At 42.5% G+C, this 23,272-nt stretch overlaps 1 protein-coding gene and 1 pseudogene across 3 annotated transcripts in view; one reads left to right on the top strand and one right to left on the bottom strand.

Annotated features, from left to right (window-relative positions):
* The window catches only part of fgd6 (FYVE, RhoGEF and PH domain containing 6), a 39,726-nt gene that overhangs the window by 10,535 nt on the left and 5,919 nt on the right, over nucleotides 1-23,272 (bottom strand). The window contains exons 3-21 of one of the 2 annotated variants that reach the window (XM_080420922.1): nucleotides 21,196-21,310; nucleotides 20,054-20,121; nucleotides 19,898-19,928; nucleotides 16,509-16,660; nucleotides 15,672-15,828; nucleotides 15,317-15,404; nucleotides 14,936-14,986; nucleotides 14,793-14,851; nucleotides 14,643-14,714; nucleotides 14,433-14,501; nucleotides 13,436-13,519; nucleotides 13,236-13,315; nucleotides 12,981-13,083; nucleotides 12,664-12,807; nucleotides 12,469-12,571; nucleotides 12,223-12,320; nucleotides 11,330-11,458; nucleotides 11,034-11,182; nucleotides 6,556-8,528 (exon numbers count right to left, since the gene is read on the bottom strand). In XM_080420922.1, the coding sequence (XP_080277048.1) occupies nucleotides 8,486-8,528; nucleotides 11,034-11,182; nucleotides 11,330-11,458; nucleotides 12,223-12,320; nucleotides 12,469-12,571; nucleotides 12,664-12,807; nucleotides 12,981-13,083; nucleotides 13,236-13,315; nucleotides 13,436-13,519; nucleotides 14,433-14,501; nucleotides 14,643-14,714; nucleotides 14,793-14,851; nucleotides 14,936-14,986; nucleotides 15,317-15,404; nucleotides 15,672-15,828; nucleotides 16,509-16,660; nucleotides 19,898-19,928; nucleotides 20,054-20,121; nucleotides 21,196-21,310 (1,795 nt within the window). In that variant the 3' untranslated portion in view covers nucleotides 6,556-8,485. Of the gene's footprint in view, nucleotides 1-6,555; nucleotides 8,529-11,033; nucleotides 11,183-11,329; nucleotides 11,459-12,222; nucleotides 12,321-12,468; nucleotides 12,572-12,663; nucleotides 12,808-12,980; nucleotides 13,084-13,235; nucleotides 13,316-13,435; nucleotides 13,520-14,432; nucleotides 14,502-14,642; nucleotides 14,715-14,792; nucleotides 14,852-14,935; nucleotides 14,987-15,316; nucleotides 15,405-15,671; nucleotides 15,829-16,508; nucleotides 16,661-19,897; nucleotides 19,929-20,053; nucleotides 20,122-21,195; nucleotides 21,311-23,272 lie in introns of those variants that run through there. The other variant, XM_080420923.1, reaches the window with a different exon arrangement.
* On the top strand, nucleotides 969-2,213 carry LOC308079180 (natterin-3-like; annotated as a pseudogene). The gene has a single exon. The product of its transcript is annotated as a natterin-3-like (transcript).

Here is a 23,272-nt window from a genome sequence, read left to right as displayed (position 1 = left end):
CACGAATTATTAAAGAATATTCCATTTTAGATTATAGTTTGACCACAGGAACTTAAATTGTATTATCAGAGTTACTTTCATGCAAACACAAATGTGTGTGATAAGCATAGCAAGACTTGTTGTGCGCTAGGCAGGAGCGGATCAGTTTCTGATTGGCTGAAATAAGGAGGAGGAGGGACTGTGAAGCTAGAGCGCGATTTGAATCTGTATAAATGCTTGTACATATGTGATTGCAGGGCGCTGTATTTTGACCTACTCAGTTGCCACTTTTTGTGAATACTCTTGAAGTTGATCAATAAAACACTTGGAGAATAATATCCATCGGATCTCGTTCCTTCTGTGCTACTACATTTTCATTGAGGTTTATCCCACGGTATCACCCGGAAAAGTTACCACAGTAGCCTCACTGGGGGACAGCTGTAACGGTGAGTACACTGCCTGTATTTTTTAGCTCCAAGGGTTGTGTATTAGGCCCATGAGAGAGATACAGTGATATGATAATGGAATTCTATAACTCTGTGATTAGAATGGTATGTGCTTGGTGTGCCAGAGATAGAATTGCTCGCTAGAGCCGAGGAATAGGACTTAAAAGTGCTCGATATTTATGGACATAATGGACACATGTCAATATTGTTACATTTCTCTGTAATTCCTTATTTACAGTTAGCAGTGTAACCGACAGAGATAGAAAGATGGCATTGAATTGTCTTCCCTTGTTATGATAAAATATTAAGTAAGGATGTTTATAATATTGCAATATTAAATATTTAATAAAAAAAACATATCTATATGATGCATCCTATAGTGACAAATTCAATATAAAGTATTGCCCATCCGTGCAGACCACAATGACAGATGGATTTTTACCATTTGACATTATTTAAAAACAACTTCCTAACATTGGCTTTCTGGTTAGCTTCCTCAATCTATGTATATTGCAAGACTGAAAAAACTCTGCCTGTCCCTAGATGAAGCTGTCAGCATTGGTGCTCTTAGCCCTGTTGGGGCTGGCCTCTGCCAGCCTGCAGGACATTGTGAGGCGGAGCTCACGGCACAGAAGAGGTAAATGACCCTCTAAGGGATTATATTTGGAGAGATTCATTCTGATTTATTTCCATGTTGGTAAATTGGATTTGATTGCAAATGAAACACCCTGCCATGTCGTCTCTCTCTGTCTGTCCCTGCTGAACCCAGAATTGCAGCGCACCTCCATGTTTGAGGACAACGTCAATCTGGAGTGGCTGACTTGGAACGGTTCCCTCCCCAACGGTGCTGTGGCCATTTACAACAACTACGCTAAACGCACTGACTACGTCTGTCAATACCAGTGCAATGCTGGGTACTACAGCCCAAGCCTGGGTTCTCACTGTCACTACCCTGATGGAGACTCGGAGCACACTTCCCGTCAATTCAAGATCCTGGCCAACAAGGACAACTTTGAGTTCCTGGAGTGGAAGGAAGATTCCTATGGTTCGGTGCCTCCACACTCCACCATGACCTGTCCTGGAGGAGGCGTCTATGTGGGAAAAAACCATTTTGCACTTGGTAAGGTGGTACCTAAGCAGAAGGCAATTTTCGTTTCCTGGGGGGGTCATGAGCACTGGTATCAAAAATCATATCAGGTACTGACCATTAACAGGGATGCCTATAGTCAGCGTATCTCTGATGTCAAGTACTTCATTGATAATGTAGAGATACAATTCAAGAACCCAGAGACCATGCGCACTTCTGCTGTGACCAACAATGAGTGCCAGAATGTGTTGAAGACCGTGAATATCAAGAAGACAACACAGGTGGAAACCACCTGGAACATCGACCGCTCCATCTTGCTGGGCATCACCTCTACCATCACTGCCGGGATCCCCCGCATCGCCTCCGTGGGCATTACGATGGCCACGGAGGTGACAACGAAGTTTTCCAGAGGGACCACTATGGTGGAGACCCTGAGGCACTCTGTGTCCGTGCAAGTCACCGTCCCACCTAACCACTCCTGTACTGTTCGCATGGAGGCTCGTAAGATGACGGCTGACATCCCCTACACGGCCCGCCTCAGTCGGACCTACAGCAACGGGGAGACCCGGTGGACCTCCATTAAAGGCACGTACGATGGGGCGCAGTACGGAGAGGTTCGGGCAGTGATTGAGCGCTGTGAGCCTGTGGCCGACGCCAAGCCCTGCCCTACGCCCTACGCCCTACGCCAAGCCCTGCCCTAAATGGTTGCGCATGCAACCATTTTCGGTGGTCACCTTATCACCTTATCACCGCGGTGGTGATAGAGAGAGCTCTCTTTATCTAACCTGGCGTCACCGCATACCAGGGTTTCAACTACAACAAACATACATACAGAAGGCCTAGTACCTCCTCCCCCTCCTACCCTCCACCAACACATAAGAAGCATTTATAAACACCATCCAACCATACATTCATGACCCATACGCCACCCTCACAACATGATTATGAATGGTACTGTAGGTCATTGTAAAATAAGATACAGATGGATCTGTATGAAATATGAATGGTTGGGAAAATGCCCAGTCCCCTTTAATTAACTCAAAGCAGAGAGAGTTGGAACTTGACCATTTAATGCCTTGTATGCAATCAATAAAATCTTAAAATGTATTGTATTCTAAAAGCATTTGGAAGCCATTGGAGGGGTGTTAACATAACACAAGTAACATGGTCTCTTCTCTAAAAAAGTCTAGCTGTTGCATATTGAACCAGCTATATGCTATAGATGATAAGGGTTGAATATAAGTAGTTACAGTAATTAATTGGGACGGGTTGAATTACAGGTATGAATATTTTTTCTCTACGTCAAGGACAAAATGATTCAATTCTGGAAATATTTCTTAACAATTAACAAATAATTCCTTGTAGGCCTAATTAGGTAGTTGCCAAAATGGTGATTTGGGGGGTGAAATAGGAGAGCTGCATGCAGACTAATGTTAACATTTTACCGTAGCAAATAAAGATGTAGACCTACTTACATTACTGTATTGTACATTGATTTAAAGTGCAAAGTGTTTTTCATCAATGCCATTACTGTATGAATTGTCAAAATGCATCACACTTTTGTAGCTTGTCAAAACTTGGATGACATTGCATTGTATTGTATAATACACAATACAAGCTCAAGTGACATTTCACACACTTTGCTGAACTGTACAGAATTACAGTAGTTAGGTTTGCCTATGCCATATATATACGGTATAGGATACATAACACACTTTTGTGATAGTTTTATACATTTGAATATGTTGCATCATGATGCCAAATTGTATAAATTAAACTGTATTGTAGTTTTTGTGTTAAAGTGATCACACCAGTGTGAAGTTAATGCTAGTGCTATTCTAGCCTGGGTGAGTGTTATACGGTTTTGATAGGAGAACATGGTTTTGTTTCATTTGAAAAGAGATTCATTATTCAGTTTCTGTGTAGAGTTTTGAGAAATTGAGCTATATTTTCTGGAAATGCGTTTAAATAATTAAGAAAAACTATATGCAATTGCAGAGAATATCTGTGGGCTCCTCAGAGTTTGGTTTAAGGGAAAGGGAAATATATTTATGATGCTGATATATGACAGTGCTTGACTCTTTTATTGAACATCTTCATTATATTCCGGGCCAAGCAAAGTCTATTCAAGGACAAGGAAAGGCTGAGTAAGAGATTTACCATGGTCTTCCCTCACTGGGTGGTTCAGTCAAGCAGTTGCTGCCCCCTCCTGTCTCTTTATTGTAAATGCATGAACAATAAAGACAGTTTTGCCATGGAGTAGCCTAATGATGCATGGGAAGCTATTGGATGTTGTACCAGAAGTTTTTGAAAAATTCTCTTGGAGCAGGCTGGAACCTGGAACACATGGTGGTTAGTCCTCTGGGTCTTAAAAGACCACTTCAACCATTTACATATATTCAAATAATTGGTCCTCACTAATGCTCATTATAAGATGATGGCACCCATTCTGTCTATTCCCACCAATGAGATGCAGACTAGTGAGTAGATGGGAATTGTGCCATCTTACAATGGCATGTGTGAGATATAGCTGATTATATCATTTTGACCTTGATGTTTCAAACACCAAGCATGGGATCATTCCCACAAAGGTTCATGACAATATACCCAATCGTTATCTTATTTTGTTCACACACCTTTCTCAAAAGCACTTTAAAATGTCCATTACTGTCTCCCATTCAAACAAACTTACTGTTGAGAGCGCGGGGCAGGGACCCTTACATTTACACCTTACCCACGCCGCCTCCAAGTATCCACTATAAGGTTGCTAATCTAGTAGTGAATTGGGAGATCAATTTTAAAACCAATGTGCCGTGTGCTCTACACTTATTTTTATCCTTAGCAGGAAATGTCTCTACTTCTAGCTGCTCTATTTATCAGTCAGAAATAGACGGGATGATCACGCTGTGTTTTATAGCTAAACAATATTTACCAATATTTTATATAAATGTTCAATATTATATTTACCAATATAACATTTACCTTATTATATATTAGCTATTGACTAGACTGACTTGTTCTCCCTCCTAGGTTTAACAATTAAAGCATTTGTTTTAGAACACCATGACTTTTATGTCATCCATTCTTATTATTATAGACCAAGTAACAGAGAGAGCGGGCAGCCAATAACCATGACCATGACCAAAACAAAGATCGCTATGTACTTCAATATGTGTCTCCGTAAGTGGAGCTCCTCTTCCCATGAGAAAGAGGACCTTAAGTGATATATAACTGTTTCGTACTACTCAAGGCACAGAGCTCTCGAAGAACGGGCTATGGCCCGGGCCACAGGCTATCGCCGCGGCAACCACAGTTATCACACCCAGGAGAATAGTTTCAACAAAGCCACAGCCAAGTTTCTACTCACCACTGGATAAATCAGGGAAAAGGCTCAGATGTCTTAGATCGTGTGTAGGGTAGAACACTCACGAGGGAGGCAAAAATGCAGGAGCTGACGAAGTTGTAAAAGTTATAACAAAAAGTGGTATTTATTAAGAAATGAGGTTACAAGCAAAGTTAGAGACTTGGGTCTCAAAGAAAGGTAGAGTCAAATACTGAGTTAGAGACAGACAGAACCTAAGTTCAGAAAGTTGTCACAACACAATACAGGTCTTCAGCAAAAATTGCCTTTTTGCAGAGGCTTTGTAGTTTGGCTTAAATCTCCGGCCTTGGTAGGTGGCCAAGGTGCGAGGGACCATGCCAGTAGCCGGGTCTGGGGCCCGGCTTTCCACACTTACACACACCGACAGTGGAGGACACCATATAAGGCACCAACCCTCTCATCGGGAGCAATTGAGTTAAGGGTCTTGCTCAAGGACACTCCGAACACAAAGCCAGGAGGTCGAGGAGGAGCTGAGGATTGAATCTGGAACCTTCCGATTCCAAGGCACACACACACATGAATGGTTGGGCAAATGCCCAGTCCCCTTTGATAAACTCAAAGCAGAGAGAGTTGGAACTTGACCATTTAATGCCTTGTATGCAATCAATAAAATCTTAAAAAGTATTCTAAAAGCATTTGGAAGCCATGGAGGGGTGTTAACATGACACAAGTATGAAGAATAGTGCGCGCACATCCGTTAGTCCAGGTGCTTAGACAAACAAAGTATAATGAAAAAGAATAAAGTCTGCACACTGGTAGATGCAAAAAGCTCCAGAATTTATTGCTCGTCAACGTTTCGGCCTGTTCAGGCCTTCATCAGGACATATGTCCTGATGAAGGCCTGAACAGGCCTGAACATGGTCTCTTCTCTAAAAACTATAGCTGTTGCATATTGAACCAGCTAGGCTACAGATGATTGCTTTTTTTAAATAATGGTGGAATATAAGTAGTGTAAAAAATTATTCTCCATCTCGTGAAAGTAAGGTCCTTTTATTTGGCCCCCAAAATCACCATATTGGCAACTAACTAATTAGGCCTAGGCCTACAAGGAATTATTTATTTATTTATGTCAGTTTATGTCAAGGGTCTTACATTGCTTCAGTCATCAAATCAATTTCTGTAGGCCTACTTTTTTTATGGATGAAATTGTACCCATTATTTTCCAAAGCTAGTAAAGCAAGCCTGATAAAAGTATCAAACTCACAAAATTCACCAAAACACATGAAATTACATCTACTGTTAAAAAAATTCGGGGGGAGGGCCCAGGACCCCCAGACCCCACGCTAGCCACGCCCCCAACCAATCTCCTGGATTCTGACAGTCCAATGTTGGCAGCCCTGGTAAAAGTACAAAAGTATTGGAATCAAAATGTACTTAAAGTAGCATGTTACAGTAGCAAAAGTAGAACATACTCATTATGCAGAATGTCCCATTTCACAAGTTTTCAAATGTATACAAATCTTTTGAAAATATCAGATCTACAAGCTCACAATGCGTTGCATCGCGACACATTGTGCAGATCGGTCAGTGCAGGCTCCAAATCCGCAGCTTCACCCTACTCAATCAAACTTTACTTTAAAATAAAGTAATTGTGTTATAGGGATTCTCTACATAGATCACCCCTTGATGATAGAAAAAGAGATAAAACACAGGAAGCAAAGTTATTGTACTTTTTTAAATATTTTATTAAAAACTGTTGCCTGACAGTTCAGAATAAAACTTTACAGCTGACTCTATAACTCTGAATGGAGTGGAGGTTTTAAAGGGTTAGTGTACAATCACTGCACATAAAAAAAACATACATGCCTGCTAGCCCCTGGCTAGCAATTCTGCCCTGTCCAGGCTAATGCAACAATATTCACCAGCCAAAATTTATGAGACAAAGAAACCATAATATGGTATAATATCTCCATATTATGGAGATCAGATGGTAGCCATGTTTTGCCTTGGCCATAATGGGATAGTGCAATCTATGGCAACAAAATTGGTACAACTGCAATACAGGCAGACGGTAACTCTGTAGAAATGGACTATAATGGATATTTACTGTATAGTGGATAGCTAAATGTCCTTATTCGTATCAACAATTTCAATCAATGCACCTATCACTTTTGGAAATGTATCTGATAACTGGAGGCACATTGTGAATTAAACATGTTCCAATTATTATTTTTTCCTTTTTGTTTTTTGAACATTTCAGGAGAGATATACTTCATGTATACTTTACACAGAAAATCAAATGCTCATTTTGTAAACACTTTCAAACAGTCTAATTAAATACAATTAAAAACGAATGAATGGTCTTGATTAAAAACAAATGCTTCCTCATAGCTTCCCCCTTAACCACATCTCTATGCTGCAGTTACAAAACAAGTGGCAACCTGTGCTTTTAAAACCACTATATCAAATAAAATAAAAGTACTCCTCCATATTCAAAAGTAATATACAATTCCATATAAATATTAGCTCTCGGCTTTGACAAAAAAGGGTGAATGTTGCTCTTCCTATTGCATATACACAGTATTACCAATGGACCACTTCTTATGTGGCTAAAGCAAACAAAAATACTTGTAGTTAAATAACTACATTTGTGACATTTCCAGTTTTCTCCAGTATATTGTTTTAGCCATGATTTTTGAGTCATGTCAATTGATCCTACATTTTTAAGATACTGTATATATGAAAAAAAATCTCATCCAAAGATTTATAACTCTACTTCCTCCGTCTTTGCAGAAGCCTGTTTTTCACAGTAAAAAAAACACAACCTTGATATATCGATCAACACATGAAAAAACATAAAAAGGTACTTTCATTTGACGATTCAGACTAAACATCATTTTGAATATTTTACAAGGTTGCAAATTTGGTTTTAAAATGTCATCTTGGGGAAAAAAAACAAGAAAAATAAATGAACAATTGAAGTATTAATATGCTAATACTTGAATGTACTGATAGAATGATCTAGCTTGGGCAGTTACCATGACATAATTGTTTTTGCACAAATGTGATTCCTTCATTCATTCTCAGATTAAAAACATTTCTATGTCCCAGATATTCTCGGGTTTCCAGTGACTTTAAAGCTGCAATCCAGAACTTATTTGAATAGGCCTACAATTTAGAGAGGACATAAAACGTGCGGATTGCAGCTTTAAATGATCCTGACATCTTCTTTACGCTGTGACACTTCCACACACATGCTTCTGGACTTGACCTTTGACTTGCGTCTGAAATACAGAACAGTCTCACTGAAACACACAAATCTGCAGATCCACCATAATGTGGGCAAGAGATCCCCCCATTGGTTCAGAAACTCCACTGGCAACACAAGAGCATTAGTGGCCTTATCCACCAGGGCCTTGCAGATAGAAATGTGTCTCAAACAGCACAACCAATCCATTGTTCCTCTGGGGGAAAACAGTATGATCCTGACATCAATGTAATTTTGACACAGCAACGGATATGTTTGTCGGGTAGACGGTCCATCTGGAGTCTTTCCTGAGCTGGTGACCTCTGATCTGTGATCAGGGGTCATGAGTCTACAAACAACTGACTCCAGAGAATGACGGGCAACTTCACTGCAACTGATGGGGATTATTGTTCAAGAATCATAGCCTCCTGGAAGGCTTCAATCCATCTAAAGAAATAACAACAGAGAGACATTAGCCACGGTTACAAAACAATACTTCAATAATTAAATAAATGTTCATAAATGGCACACACCAAAAACATAACGCCACTAGGCACGGCTGTCGCCGGCAGAGGCATACAAAAATAAGTCAATAGAACAATAAGAATATGTACAATTTATATACAGTATATACATAGCATACAGTATGTACATCTACTGTATCTATTCATTCACAAAATCTGTGTCTGTCTGTCTGTTTGTCCCGGGCATAACTCAGGCAGGCCAATGATGATGCACTGAATCTTTGGTGTTTGGGAGGGGTGTGGGCAACGGCTTCCTAGCCTCGCGTAGCCAGACTATGTCACTGCGTGGATATGAGTCTGGTGCCTCTATGAGGACGTTTTTTTTCCCAAGGGGGCGGGATCAAAACAATGGCTCTGGACGCAATGGACCCTTCGCTAAGCCCCACCCACTCCACTGGTGGTGCGAAGTTAGTCGCACCCGGGCCTGGCAGCGCCTGGCAAACTCTGCTTCTCAACCATTGACTCGATCATTTCAGGAGCAAGAGCTTCAAAATCTCTTCTAAGGGTGCGTTCGGAAATTGCGCACCGGAGCGCACTCGCCTATTAGTTTGTATTGGCCAGTGCGCTCAGTGCTGTATTTCCGAACGCACCCTAAATCTAGTCAACAAGGCCTGCAGTAGGCTATGCACTGGACAATGACATTATTTCAATAAACTAAAAACATGGGAAATGTTAGAGGGAGTAATAGCCATGGATACACGACGGTCGACTGTCACGACCGTCATGGATGAACTTCAACCTGGTGTTTGCACTTTCTCCATTTATGACCCGTACATCTACATAAACGTTCGTATTTCAAATATAAAGGGCTTATCCCATGGCCATGGATGTTACATGTATGTACGGGCTCTCAGAAGTACCCGTATCATCCGTATTGTTCAATAAAAAGCATTTTAATCTGATCGGCTGCCATTTTCTTCATATGCTTTCAACTGAGTGACCCTATCGGTTGGTAGGTGTATTTTTTCTTTTTTTACTTTATAATTTTTATCCCACGATTTTGTAACCCATATTTTTTCACCCAGTGCCAATTGCCTATGTAATCCTGGGCGCTACTCTCCCTCTGCCAGCCTAGGGAGAGCCCAAGCTGAAGCTCATGCCTCCTTCAATGCATGAGGAGCAAGCAGGCCGCTTCTTATCACCCGACAGGGGGGAGGTTCCCTGGTTAGACGTAGCGTGTGGAAGGAACACCTTCCTATCGGTTGGTCGGTGTATTGCACTCTGATACATTATGAGAAAATGGCCACTGATCGGATTAAAATGCTTTTTATTGAACAATACAAAATATACGGGTACTTTTGAGAGTCCCGTGCATAATTGTAACATCCGTGGCCAAGAGGTAAGCACTTTATATTTGAGATCTGAACGTTTAAATAGATGTACGGACCGTAAATGGACTGGAGAAAGTGCAAACACCAGGTTGAAGTTGATCCATGACTGTAACCGGAGTTTTCATGTACCGCAGGGTAAGACTGCAGTAGCAGTTAATAAATAGACGAACAAATGAATGAATATACTTTAACGTGCGGAATCCGAAACAGGCAGCGCTGCGATTCTGAATTTTGTTACGATCACGGTGATTAGTAGCCTATTATTGACACCACCTGGGCGAGTGAGTCATGTAACTTTCCCGACGTTAAGCTGTGTATGTGTTCAACAACACAGCCATGCAGCCTTGCAGTTTAAGTGCAGATTTCAGCTTGGGAAAAGCAGCCTCCAACGGGTTTGGGTACGTGGTTCATAGTCCCCATTGCGTTATCGTGGTATTCCTATTCTTGCTATTATGTTGCAAATGATTGTGTGTGTGCGGGCGAAACAACATTGACAGCTACGGCAGGTGACGAAAGCTTGCCAGACCTATGCCAGGCTAACAACGGTTGCTAAGCTGGCATTGGACAATCGCTTTTGGGGTGGGGTTTAGCGAAAGGTCCATTGGTTAGACAAACTACCAATCACAGTCTCCCATATTTGAATACTGGGCCCTGATTGGTCACCCCAGACTTCTGGAGCAGGAAATGGATTCACAATGGAGCGGTGCCAGACCCAAATGGCAGAGGGCAATTTTTTTTTGCACTGGCAGATTCATCTGGTCCCAGGCTAACGGCTTCCCTGATTGGCCAAAATGACCCGTCGGCTTCGCGGATTGGCCGAGCTTCAGCGCCAATGTGTTTGTTATGTGGGCACTGGCTTCCCTGATTGGCTAACCCGACCTGTCAGATTCACTGATTGGCTCGCTAACATAAGTGGCAGCCTGAGAGAAAATGTGACATTACGGTAAGTCGGAGACTCAAACATGTCAGACAAACATGTACACGTCTACATCAGGTAACGGGGTGGGCAAGTAATACCGACATGCGTTGTTCCCGACTTGCGTGGCGCCCGAGTAGGCCGGCGCCCTTTAGTTATACAAGAGTATAGATTGTAATACCTCTGTGCAGTAGGGATGTCATCTGCCTTAAACATGTAGAACAGGGTATTTTTGTGGTACAGTTTGAACTGCAGCTTCTGAGCGGGTCCATACTTCTCTTCTCTCAGGAAGAACCCCAATAGCGGCTGACTCTCCAGCGCGGCGACATCCTGAAAGAAAAGGGGGAAAATGACAGTATGTGACCACTGAATGAAAGCATCGTAAGACCAATTCAAATACACACATGAATGTGACAGCTTCAAGAAAAGCACTGAGTGAAAAGGACAGTTTGGGTGCAACATTGTGGGGCGTCATACCTCGCTGGCGGCGTAGGTGTACAGGACTTTATTCTTGATGACGAACCAAAGCCTCTTCCACTGCTTCTTGTTGCCTTTAGACCTGTTCAGGTAGCCACTCATGGAGGAGTTCTCTGTGTTGGCAGACACCTGATGAGGACCATGGGTGAAATAATATGTCAAAGCAACCGCATCATATTTACTTGCTAGCTCAAGTGGTTCTATAGTTAAAAGGGAAGAAACGGCGACGTCACTGTGATGAGTTGGGACAGGGCTGAGTGTTGAGTGGACAACAGCCTGCTCTTGAGCCTATTAACTCTTTTAACGCCATCGATAAGCCATTAATAGCGTTTTCATTGTTTATTCTGTGATCGCGCTGTTCTGTTTATTTTTCACCATCAGATACTGTTTTTGTTTTTTTCACACTCACCCGGATCCGGATTCATGACGCAGATTCCGTTTTCGATTCTCTTTTTTAGGCATTTTAGGCGAGAATAGGAAAAAACACGTTTTTTCACGCGGTATAAAAAACGAACGGAGAGCTCTAGTTCTATTTTCTTTAGTCTGGATGACGAGCAGTCATCTGCGTCGTGTATCACATCGTACTGAAGGCCGATCGCCGATCTGAGAAAACGTCACATCCAGATATGATGTACCGCAGCCAGAGAAACTTAAATTAATTTAAATAACAAAATAACAACAAAAAACACGAAAATCGCTGGCACTGGGGAGTACTTTATGACAATACTCTGGCAGTCAAAGAGTTAACCTGTTTATTTCAACCCCACGTGCTGCTTCTAAAAGCGGTTTATTTTTTCAATTGTCACTCGTTTCCAAATCCCCCCACTTAAAATTGCTCCAGTCCTGCAGTTGAAAACTGAGATCATTAACAATATAATCCTAATGCTCCCCACCTCTTTCAGCGCAGCAGGAATCTTCTTGTGTTTCCTTGAAAATGAAAAGGCTCCTGATTTCCCAATAGGTGAAACTGATGTCGAGGCACAGCGGTCGCCTGGAAAAAACACATTCAAGTAATTTAGCGCCATAAATACTATTCTGACAGGTATAATCTTTTTCACATAAAAGTGAACAACATTGTAAAATCAAAGCATTTCTTTCTGGATGAATCAGTGTTATAACAGAAATCACTGGGGACTTACTGTTCTCCTGTAGCTTGGAAAAACAGTGGTCACACACACGGGCTGGCTGGTTCTTGAGGTACTCTAGATAGTACTTATTGGACGAACATGCCTGACACACCACCTACCACATAGAAATACACATCTATGGTGAGATCAGGGCTACATGGCATGGTGTTAATGCATTGAGAACATCTGTGAAAGTGTTAAGGGGACCTTGCCACAGGCACGACAGTGATGTCTCCTCCAGGTTAGAGTGAATTCACAGGTGCAGATCATGCACATTGTGGCCCTCAGGTCTGGGATCCAGATCGGAGCCTTCGATCCCAACGGCGCGCCACTGTCCACAAGGCCATCAGGCTAAGTTGAGAGAGTGAGGTAAATGGTGCAAATATAAATTATATAACAGCGTCATTGCAAGAAGATGTTTATATAAAAAGACATTGGCTTTAAAAACAACTAGGCATATACATCAATAGACTGGAGCACTTATACAACAAAATCAACTAAAGACATAAAAGGTTAATTCTTACCTCCTCCTGACTACGACTTGATATAAAAGTTATCTTCTTCTTTGCGTAGTCGTCTATTTCCTTGGCAATGGCTTCCAGCCACTCGTCTCTCTCTGTGGCAGAGCTGCAAGCATCAAAATGAATTAGAATGCACAGAAACCAATAGCAGCTAGCCTGAATCAAATAATAATCCAAATCAGTTTCACATGCAGTTATTGCTTGTATTGTGAAAAATTCCATGTGTGTGGGTGTCCGTTGCTAAAGCTAGGTACTGACCTGGCGGACAAGATAAAAGAGCGCTCAACGCTCTCGATGTTTATCTCATTCTGATAGGCCTCCTGGCTGGGTTTACTCACCTGCAACACACCGAACACAGCAACTCAGTTTATCAATGACCACTCAGTTTATCAATGGCTGATCGATGATCACACTGTTCAACTCATGGTTTGTGGTGTGTTTCACACAATCCCACTCACCTTCATCCCAGCCAATGAGAGCATGCTGTTGAGTTTATACTGGCCAGACTGGACCGGAGTGGTGTACATGAGTGCATCGTTAAACTGGGGAGACAAAGACAATGAAAATGGACCATGTTGAAACCAGGGTTCGGTATCATTTGGGTTTTATTCAAATGATTACCGGTGTTAAACCAGTACTTTTAAAGTGGCGCCTGTGCCTAAATGGTGCCTTAACAGATACTTTTGAATTCACCCACTGCAGTATTGGTAGGAATATACACTCAGTGGCTACTTTATTAGGTGCACCTGTGCACCTAATAAATACACGTGATAATGTCACGGGGGCACGCCCACTTGTTATTCTGCCTGTCAGATTGCTCGCTCGCCTCTCAATGAAAATGAATTGCCAGGTGCGTCAGTTGCTTACTCTCCATGTGAAAAGCCCTATAGGCATTATTTAACCAAGTTGAACTAACCACAGTCTACAAGCTGTTTTCACTTAAGTCAAGTCAAGTCATATTTATTTCTATAGCACATTTCATACGACAAGCGCAGACTCAATGTGCAGGAAGCACAAACTAACAGTTGTGTAGTGACAAAGTCCTATACTTTGGCACTACTGGTTGCCAACGGCCGAGAATGAAGTTTAGACGAGTGCTAAAAAAAAGTCCAAAACGTGTCCGTTGAGTTCATAACAAATGATATTTATTCTCTGTAAACTATTGTCTGTCACTTCAGCATGCACAAAATAATAAGGCAAAATAAACAGGCAAAGTTGAACAGACTAGAGCAGGGCACAGCATACAGACCACCAGCCCTCATGAACACAAAAAAACGGTTTGCCTCTGCCAATCAGCAACGTGATGTGATGCTTCTCTTGCCTATACTGTCCGTTTTGGAACCCTAATTTAGAACTAGGCGACTTGAAAATAAAATTTCACTGGGTGTTCTTCTTTTGTAGGCCAGTAGATTAGGTCACTGCACTACGTGCGTTCTAGGTAGACTCATCACTCACCAGGAAGAACATCCGTGGCTGCATGACTTTCCTGGACAGCTTCATCAGTGTGCCCTCCTTCAGAAACACCTAGAAGGGTAAGGGGGTGTGAGATCACGGTAGAACAGGTTTGGGGCTTTTTGACACTTGTCGGCTTTGGTTCAAATGGACTTGGTCAGGACTGAAATAAAGTGCTGCTAGGGCTGGGCAATTAATGTAGATGCTACCCACCCTGCCTGGTTGAACAATCTCGTGGTGGCCGTTCAGACTGTACTGAATATGCATCAGCTTTTGAAAGTTATCCTGAAACGATAGGAGGAGAGCTATGAGCCTACGGTAGATCTTTATTGTGATGCTCGAAAAAGGTGTTTATTTACTTACCCCTTGTTTCATGATATCGTTAGCATGGTTAGCCACTTCCTTCACTATGCCCAGAGCGGCTGCACGGATAAGAATGAAATATTAGCTACAGTGTGATTTCTGTTAATGTTCAGTATAATGTAATTAACATGCTAATGTCTTACCCTGTGTGTCCTTATAATCTTCAGAGTCCTCAGGCAGGTTTTTCAGATAATCTGTTGGGGGAGGGAGGGTGGAGGGGAGGGGGGGGGGCGGAGAGTGCTCTTACTATGTAACTGAAATCATGTGTTATGTGTTCATACAATGTGACCTTTAGGAAAGATAACGGCATTCCACAGGTTTATGTTACCACATTTGTCCACTAGGTGTCAGTGTATTAACAAAACAGCAACTAGGCCAAAATAGAACAACCACACTTGTGCTGAGCTTGCATCCACGCGCTGCCAATAAACAGTGGCATGATTCAATCAACTCTGACCTGTAGTGTGCGTTGGTAGGAGAGACAGGCACAGGAAAAGGAAGAGACAGTGCGTGTATGTGTATACCTGTAAGAAGCAGCTGATACTGTGGGATCCTCTGGACTGGTTTCAGCAGGTAGTGCTTCAGAGCCAAGCTGGCACATCTTGGACTCGTCTGAGACAAAAAAGAAAAGAAAAGACAAAGCAGTCATTCACAGTGATGCAAACACACACACAGCACCAAAGTCCTCTCAAACGTGTGCACTCTAGACAGACAGTCTGTGTTTATATATATTAACAACCACATTTTCTCTCCCATCAACCATGTATGAAGGAAAACCAAACTGTCTGCAACTCGTTCAAATGACGACTGTTCCACAAACACAAATGCAAGCACGCGTGCAGGCGAGCGGGAAGGCCCGTTTCCTGCAGCACCACCTACCTCGAATTCTCGGACGACAGCAGCGAAACCGGGGTTTTTTCTGCACTGTTCGTCCAACAGGGCCACGTTGTTGTCAAACTGCCGAATGTAGGTGGAGTACATCTTCAGATAAGGCCCCTTCTGGACGAAAATGTCCGACAGTCTCTGGTGATCGCTCCTGTGAAACAGATGGAAGGAAGAGGGGCGTTTCTTTCGGCTGCGGCAGTGGCTCAGGCGGCAGAGTGGTTTGATCCCCGGCTCCGCCTGGCTTAGTGTCAAAGTGTCCTTGAATAAGACACTGAACCCCAACTGCTCCCCGGGCGCTGTGCAATAGTTGCCCACTGCTTCTAACAATTAGGATAGTTTAAATGCAGAGGACAAATTCCAAGTACGTGCAAATGTACTTGGCCAATACCCCCGACAAAAACTAAAGTGGTCACATTTTATTATTTATGGTTTATTTCACCCTGACTCTGGTTTGTGGGTGTAGGGGTAATGGCGGTGCATACTGTCTCAGTGACATGATTAGGACAACACTTCCAAAACAAAAATTCTAAATCCTCTGAGGGTGGACAATCAAGTCAGATGGTACTTCTTTTCAGTGACATCACTTTTTTAAATCCTGTCCTGATGTCACTTGCGCTACTTCCATGTTCAGATCCACCTACTTTGCTGGGAGACGCAGTGACACTCATTTCTATGGATACCACAAACCAATTACGCATCTTCATTTTGAACAAACACGTCACAGAGCCATGGATTGAATACTTCCTGGAAGAATGGAGATTGTCCATTCTATACTATATGTAGAATGTATTTAAGAAAACTCTGTGGGTGCGTTTTAAGTATAGAACATACCAATGAGCCACTCTTTCTTCCAGCTCCCTCAACAGATCTCGGTTAAGCTGGTAGAGCTGAGGCAGGTAGTAGAGAATCTGGCTCAGAACGCGCTCCTCCACCACCGGCTTCCCGTTCTGACGAGTCGCCTTGGCAACCGCATCCCGGAAATCCTGCAGGGACACAGAGTTGTTGATGGTGACAGAATGTCAAATTGTATGTATGGGGGGAAAGGGGATCCTAATGAGGAACAGAAACATAGACATACATATACGGATGGCAGCAACTATCCATTATTTATTTTCTCAGTGATTATTCTATCGATTACTTTTTCGATTAATCGATGAGTGTTTTGTTTAGTTTTTAATGTAAAATTGTGTAAACAAATGGATTAACCACTTAAGTGTTATGTTATACTTTGAATCGTCGTACAACTGTGTCATGCAAAAATAGTGAAAATAGCACATCAACAAGTTCACAACACATCACATCGCGGTGCAGTGTGAGCTTGTAGATTATTGTCTCCGCCAGGCCGAAGGTATGGGGGAGAGTATGTTTTACCCCCTGTCTGTCCGTCCGTCCGTCCGTCCGTCCGTCCGTGTGTGTGTGTGTGTGTGTGTGTGTGTCCGTCTGTCACCAGCTAATCTCCGGCACCGCCCATAGGCTAAGCTTTGTTCTTAATTATTTTTGAAATGTTCTGAATTCTTTTTAATATAATGATGACCTGCCAAAAATAGGGATCGATTATGAATCAACGTTATTAAATTATCTACTATCTATATTTTTAACTGTTGCAGCCCTACATATATACAACATAGAGACACGTCCACGCGCACAGTTGGGCAGGGTGCGGCGACACATGACAGAACAGGAACACCTGCTTATCACCTCATAAACATGCCTCCCAACTCTCTGCAGCTACCTCGCAACACCAACACACACACACACTCGCAGCTGAGTCAGCGGCAGCGCTCTCACACCACCCTGTGTGCCAACACACACATCCACCTGGAAGGAAGTAGAGAAAGCAGGCAGGATCCAACTGTCTTAGCCTACATACACTCACTCTCAAACCCCATACAAGCATGCCATACAGGCATACACATGCGCGATAATACACACACACACACACACACACACACACACACACACACACACACACACAGTATGAAAACAGCAACAAACTATATGACAAAGGAAGGCGGAGGTCAAAGACCAATCCTATTCGAATAAAGTGACAAATCACAAACGTTCTCAAATATGGACATAGTGGACAATAAAAGACTATTGCCAAATGCAATTCTATCAGTGGAACATTAATCAAAACAATTATAACTAGTGACTGACAGGCACACACAAATCGTGCACACACTTTTCCACCACCCACCCACACACACGGGATTAGCTAAGGCATGTGTATGTCTGGGGTCCACTCAGTGGCCTGAGGAAGCAGCTGCCATGTGTCCAGGGCCAGCCACGGAGAGAAGAATGTCATCTGACCCCTTTCTTTCATAGACTTCTCTGCCTCTGCCACCAGCGTTTTAAGCTAATCCTGTGGTCGCTGCACTAAAGCCACATCAGAGACAGACAGACGGACAGACAGGTGTACCCCTGGCCTTGACCTCCCAGCATGCTTTGGGTGAACTCTCTCCACCTGAGCTTCCCCAGTGGAGACACTCACTCTGTAGGAGGTCTCCCAGATATGACAATTAATCCACTGGTGTATTAAAGGACACAGGCGAAAGGACACAGGCGATGTGCTCTCCGCAGTGACACCGGCACCGCCCACACATAAGTAAATAAAGACTTGAAAAATAAGTCTTTATTTACTTACTGTTGAATGTCACAGGGAAACTTTGGAACACCAGCTCTGGTGTTAAGTTCAACTTTATTAAGTTGAGTTATAATTTATTGATTGTTACCCATGAAGAAATGTGTCTGCAGGCTCTAGTTCTAGATCTAAAAAGCCAGAGCCTTGGCAGCAGTACATCCCCAATATGCATGTATTCGCATGGGAGGCAATCTGAGCATTTGGAGGTAGGTGAATATGGGGAGAATATGTGTGTAATTATGTAAACACTGTCACAGACAAGGCCCCAGTCAGGTTCAAACCCAGGTCCCATCTTGCTGTGAGCCACTGTGCCACCCACCCATATCTTTGTTAAAAGGTAGGGTAAGTGATTTTCTTTGGTTAAAATAAGTGTTAAATAGCTCTATATTGTGATAGTACTCATTGCTGTAGAGTGTTTGTTCAGTAAAAGGAGTCTCCTTGTCTCTCCAACTCTTTATAAAACAGAAAATGCATTTTCGTTTCAGTTTCATTTCCAATTTTATCCAATCAGGATAGAGAACTCAATCAGGATATAGATTAAACAAGTGAAATTGGAAGTGATGACACTAAGAAATGAGCAGGCAAAATTGGAACTGGAACACTATAAAAAATGAAGCTTAAAAATGGGTACTTTCTCCTGATTGGCTGAGATTTTGACACCTATCGGAAAATGTATTTTCTGTTTATTAAAGAGCTGGAGAGACGGGGAGACTCCTGTTACTGAACAAACACTCTATAGCGATGATTACTATCAGAATATAGTGCTTTAACCTTTTAACAAAATACTTTTTGTTTTAACCAAAAAATATCCCCAAAAGATAATAACGCTATATGCCTGTAGAAGCCATTGCCAATTAAAAAATGTATGTAATTTCACAACTAAGGTTTAAGATGAAAAAGAAAACAGCATTAACAAAACCTCATCAACTCGGTACAAGCCTCAACAGTATCAAAGTATCACAGACTGCCAGCTAAAAGTTCACCAGGGAACTTGCACAGCTCCCCTCCCCAGAACAAAGCCGAGCCTTTAACTATCAACTGTTATGAGCAGGGGAGGCAAAGCTGATATACTCCCGTCTCCCACAGTTTCTCCCTCGCAATTATGTACATGAATGCACGCACGCACACACACACACACAAATTTGAATTCCACCACAAAAGGCATTACCAGCACCGTCAATGGGGTCCTTCTGTCAGTGTCCCTAGTACTAATGATGGGAATGATGGGATAGATCAAAAGGATTAGTTGCAACCATGGGCTACCTGGCCAGAATGGCCCCAGGGATGAGGGAGAGGAAACTACAGTACCGTCCAGCACAGCATGTTTAAAGATCAACAACAACATTATTCAACTCCTCAGAAAGCTCTTCGGGAGGGAGCCCACACAAGCCAACTGCTACTTCATTTATCTCCTTCCCTGGGAGAACACTTTGATCGCTGTTCAATACAAGCGAAGTGCCAGGGAGGATATAAGACAAACAAACAAACAAACTTTCATTAAAACAACTGTGTGCCACAGCAACTGTTCGTTCAGGAGAAAAAGAATAAGCAGTTTAAAAATGCTGGTTTAGACACTTACTATGTGAAGCAGCTTCAGGACATCCACAAACCTGTTTGAGAAGGCAGAGGTACGTGTGTCAGTCACAGTCCAAAATAAAACAAATGTCTTGACACATGCACGCATGGTGGGGTTGATGGGGGCTATGTGTTATTGCTAGATTGCTAATACACTCACACTTTCTCAGAACTCATGATCTCCTGGGCTATGTGCACCACCTTCTTCCTCTTCATCTCGTCCTCCTGCTGAGGAAGGAATCGGACAACACCGTCAGGTAATGCTAGTGCAAGTACGTGCAGTGTGTACGTTCGTTCAGTATGTGCAATTGTGTCTAAAATAAATAATGTCCACGATTCTTGCTAGATGTTAGGATTACAGTATTATTAGCCATGACGTGGGTAGCAAAATGGATTTCACATCCCATCTGAAAATCCTAATTATTCTCTCCACGAGGTTAAATGTCTCAGGGTTTCTCATTAGTTCAGTTGTCAATGGTTATTCACAATGGAAAGGCACGATTAGAAGTGAATTCAGCATGCAACCCTTGTTAACGCCACACAAGACATCAGAGCCTATTATTCACGTGGACACACAAGACAACATTTCACTTACAGCGTCACTGCAAACCACCATGATCAGCCCGTCTTGCTTAACTGTTTAAAAACATGGATCCGGTCATTTCACCTCCCAGACAAAAGCTCAGTCGGATACTGTGTCTGAAAGTAGAACACCAGCTCTGCACTCTCCCCTTCCCCTGCCCTCTTCTCTCCTCTCCAATTGTGTGTGTTGTAGATGGGGGTAGATGTGGTAATGGGGGCGGTCTCTCGCTTTCTTAATTTGGACAGCAGCCTGGCCCCTGGTTGACTGAAAGGGCCTCCTGCTCCTAATTGTGCATGCATGCGAGTGTGCGTAGGGAGTGCATGACAGACATAAGCTGTTTGAGGGTATCACAGACGTGTGCGCTGATAGCATCACGAGGGTCAGACAGGACAAAGCCATTTTAAGAACTGGTCCTAAACACTTTTTTTTCATCCATCCCCATATCGCACACCCACCCACACATTCACACGCTAGTGTGTATCTACGACAGTGACAGCTAAATTCCTGGCAGTGACATTGCTCTGTCCCTCGCCCTTCAGTGCAGAGCCTCATGCCAGACAAATGAGCTCGACTCCCGACTATCAAGGCGTTACTTATTATTAGCAAACCTCACAGGCTTGCTGTGCTTTCCCGATTGAATTACTGCTTTGATTTTACAGCATGTTTTTTTAAGCTCTGTGGTGTGTGTGTGTGTGTGTGTGTGTGAGTGAGACAGTTACCTGTCTGTCCTCTGCCAGGTCCAGGTGCTCCTTGCTTGAGGTGGAGCTGTTGTCCTCTTCATCAGAGCTGTGGACCTCCTCCTCTTCAGAGTGAAGATCCAGCCTCATCCAGTCCCTAGCCAGGAAGACACCAACACCATAATTAAATATAATAAAACATGCATGACTGTAATAATGTGATGGAAAGGTATACTGGCCTTTTGGTCAGAGCTAGGTATGCAATTCAAATGTGTGCGTTAATGTGTGGGAAATGAATGAATGCCATGCATATCTTAAAACTTAAAAAACAGCATCTATTTTACACCCTGAGTTAAAGAAACACTCAGCTAATTTCTGTGTATAATTAGTGGGGAATGGGGCTGATTAAAACCAACTTGAAAATGCATGAAGCAATATGCAAAGACATAAACAATACTTATTTTAACTCTGCTGTCCACATAGATTTTCCACAACCCCCATCCACGATTCCACACTAAAAGGCAATAATGCACATCTCTGCTTTCGACAAAAATACCTAAAATGCCTGTCTATCTTGACATTATGATACAGTATTACGCTCTGTTGTTTGTCTGTCACTGCTAGACTGAGGTCTAGTCTGCTGGCATGATCACAACATAGTTCAACTGGCTCTGTGCTACCCTGATAGTTTTATCTGCCAGACTAGCACAAGTAGCAACATGTGTATTGTTTGTCACCAGTGATTTGATCTGGGCCTCTAACTTTTCCTTGCTAGGATGCAAGTGCCACGATTCGCTACAAGCATTACAAATGCAGAGTCGAGCTGAAATTTCTTATCTGTCCATGTTTTTATTGTGACTTTAACGTTGTGTTGTGTCTTTCTTTCCATTTGTCAGACACTACCTTGCACCACTCAATGTATAGTGCTGGTGACTGTGTTGGAAGAACATTGTACCTGGATAGGCGTTTGTTAGCGCTGGTTAACTATTAGACAGGACTGTAGCTACTGTAACTTACAGGATATTGTAATACCTGAGGTAACCGTAAGAGTGGGCACCTAAACATTGTGGGCACCTCAATGTTAAATTGGCTATTTTTACCAAAACGTAAAAAAATAAGTAATGTAAAGTATACATGATTTGAACATTTGACACTTAAGCTCTAATATTTCTACAATTGCTACAAATTGCAAGAAAACCTTTGGATATCCAGTCATTTTGGGCATAAACAAGACTTTGAAGAGTACATTTATGTCTGATAATGATTGACTGGGGTACTGTGCATGTTCAAATCATGTATACTTCACATCACTTCAGACCATTTTTTATTTGAAATGTATTTACATTTTGGAAAAAAAAGACAATTCAACATCGAGGTGCCCACAATGTTTAGGTGCCTATTCTTCCTGTATCCATCCATGCCTGATAGTTCTCTCCTGACAGGTTAATCTTTGGTCTACTTTCTCAACCTCCTGGTTTTCCTTGTCTCTTTCTCACCTAACCCTGATGACCCCCCCTCACACACACACACACACACACACACACACACACACACACACACACACACACACACACACACACACACACACACACACACACACACACACACACACACACACACACACACACACACACACACACACACACACACACACACACACACACACACACACACACACACACTTTTTCTTGCCTATTCTCAAATTGTCTCTCCTTTTTTCTATAGACAAGCATTCCAGCACACTGGGTCAGGCACAGAGCGCCACTTGTTTACTGCCCAAGGCTGGTTACATAAACTTAACAGGCTTAGATGCCTGGGAAACACTGCAGATTCACTCACTCATTCACTCACACACACACTCACACACAAACCACTTTGCATACCGGACAGATTTAAGAAGCAAGCAAGGTCCTCTTTATTGCTTTACTTGCCAATTTTCACCAGTGTTCCTGGACAATACCTAAAGCCTGAATTATATCATGTTGCTCAAGAAATGTGTGTGTGTGCGTGTGCGTGTGCGTGTGTGTGTGTGTATACTGTATATAGTTTTGTGTGTATCCCAAAAAAGTGATACTTTTTTCAGTTGAACATATTTTACTTTGTCGAGCACCACGTCATA

Source organism: Gymnoscopelus braueri (genome assembly GCF_963280865.1).
Source record: "Gymnoscopelus braueri genome assembly, chromosome: 23".
In the NCBI taxonomy this organism is placed as follows: Eukaryota; Metazoa; Chordata; class Actinopteri; order Myctophiformes; family Myctophidae; genus Gymnoscopelus; species Gymnoscopelus braueri.
Note: the sequence above shows the minus strand (reverse complement) of the source record. Positions and strands in the feature narration are given on the sequence as shown.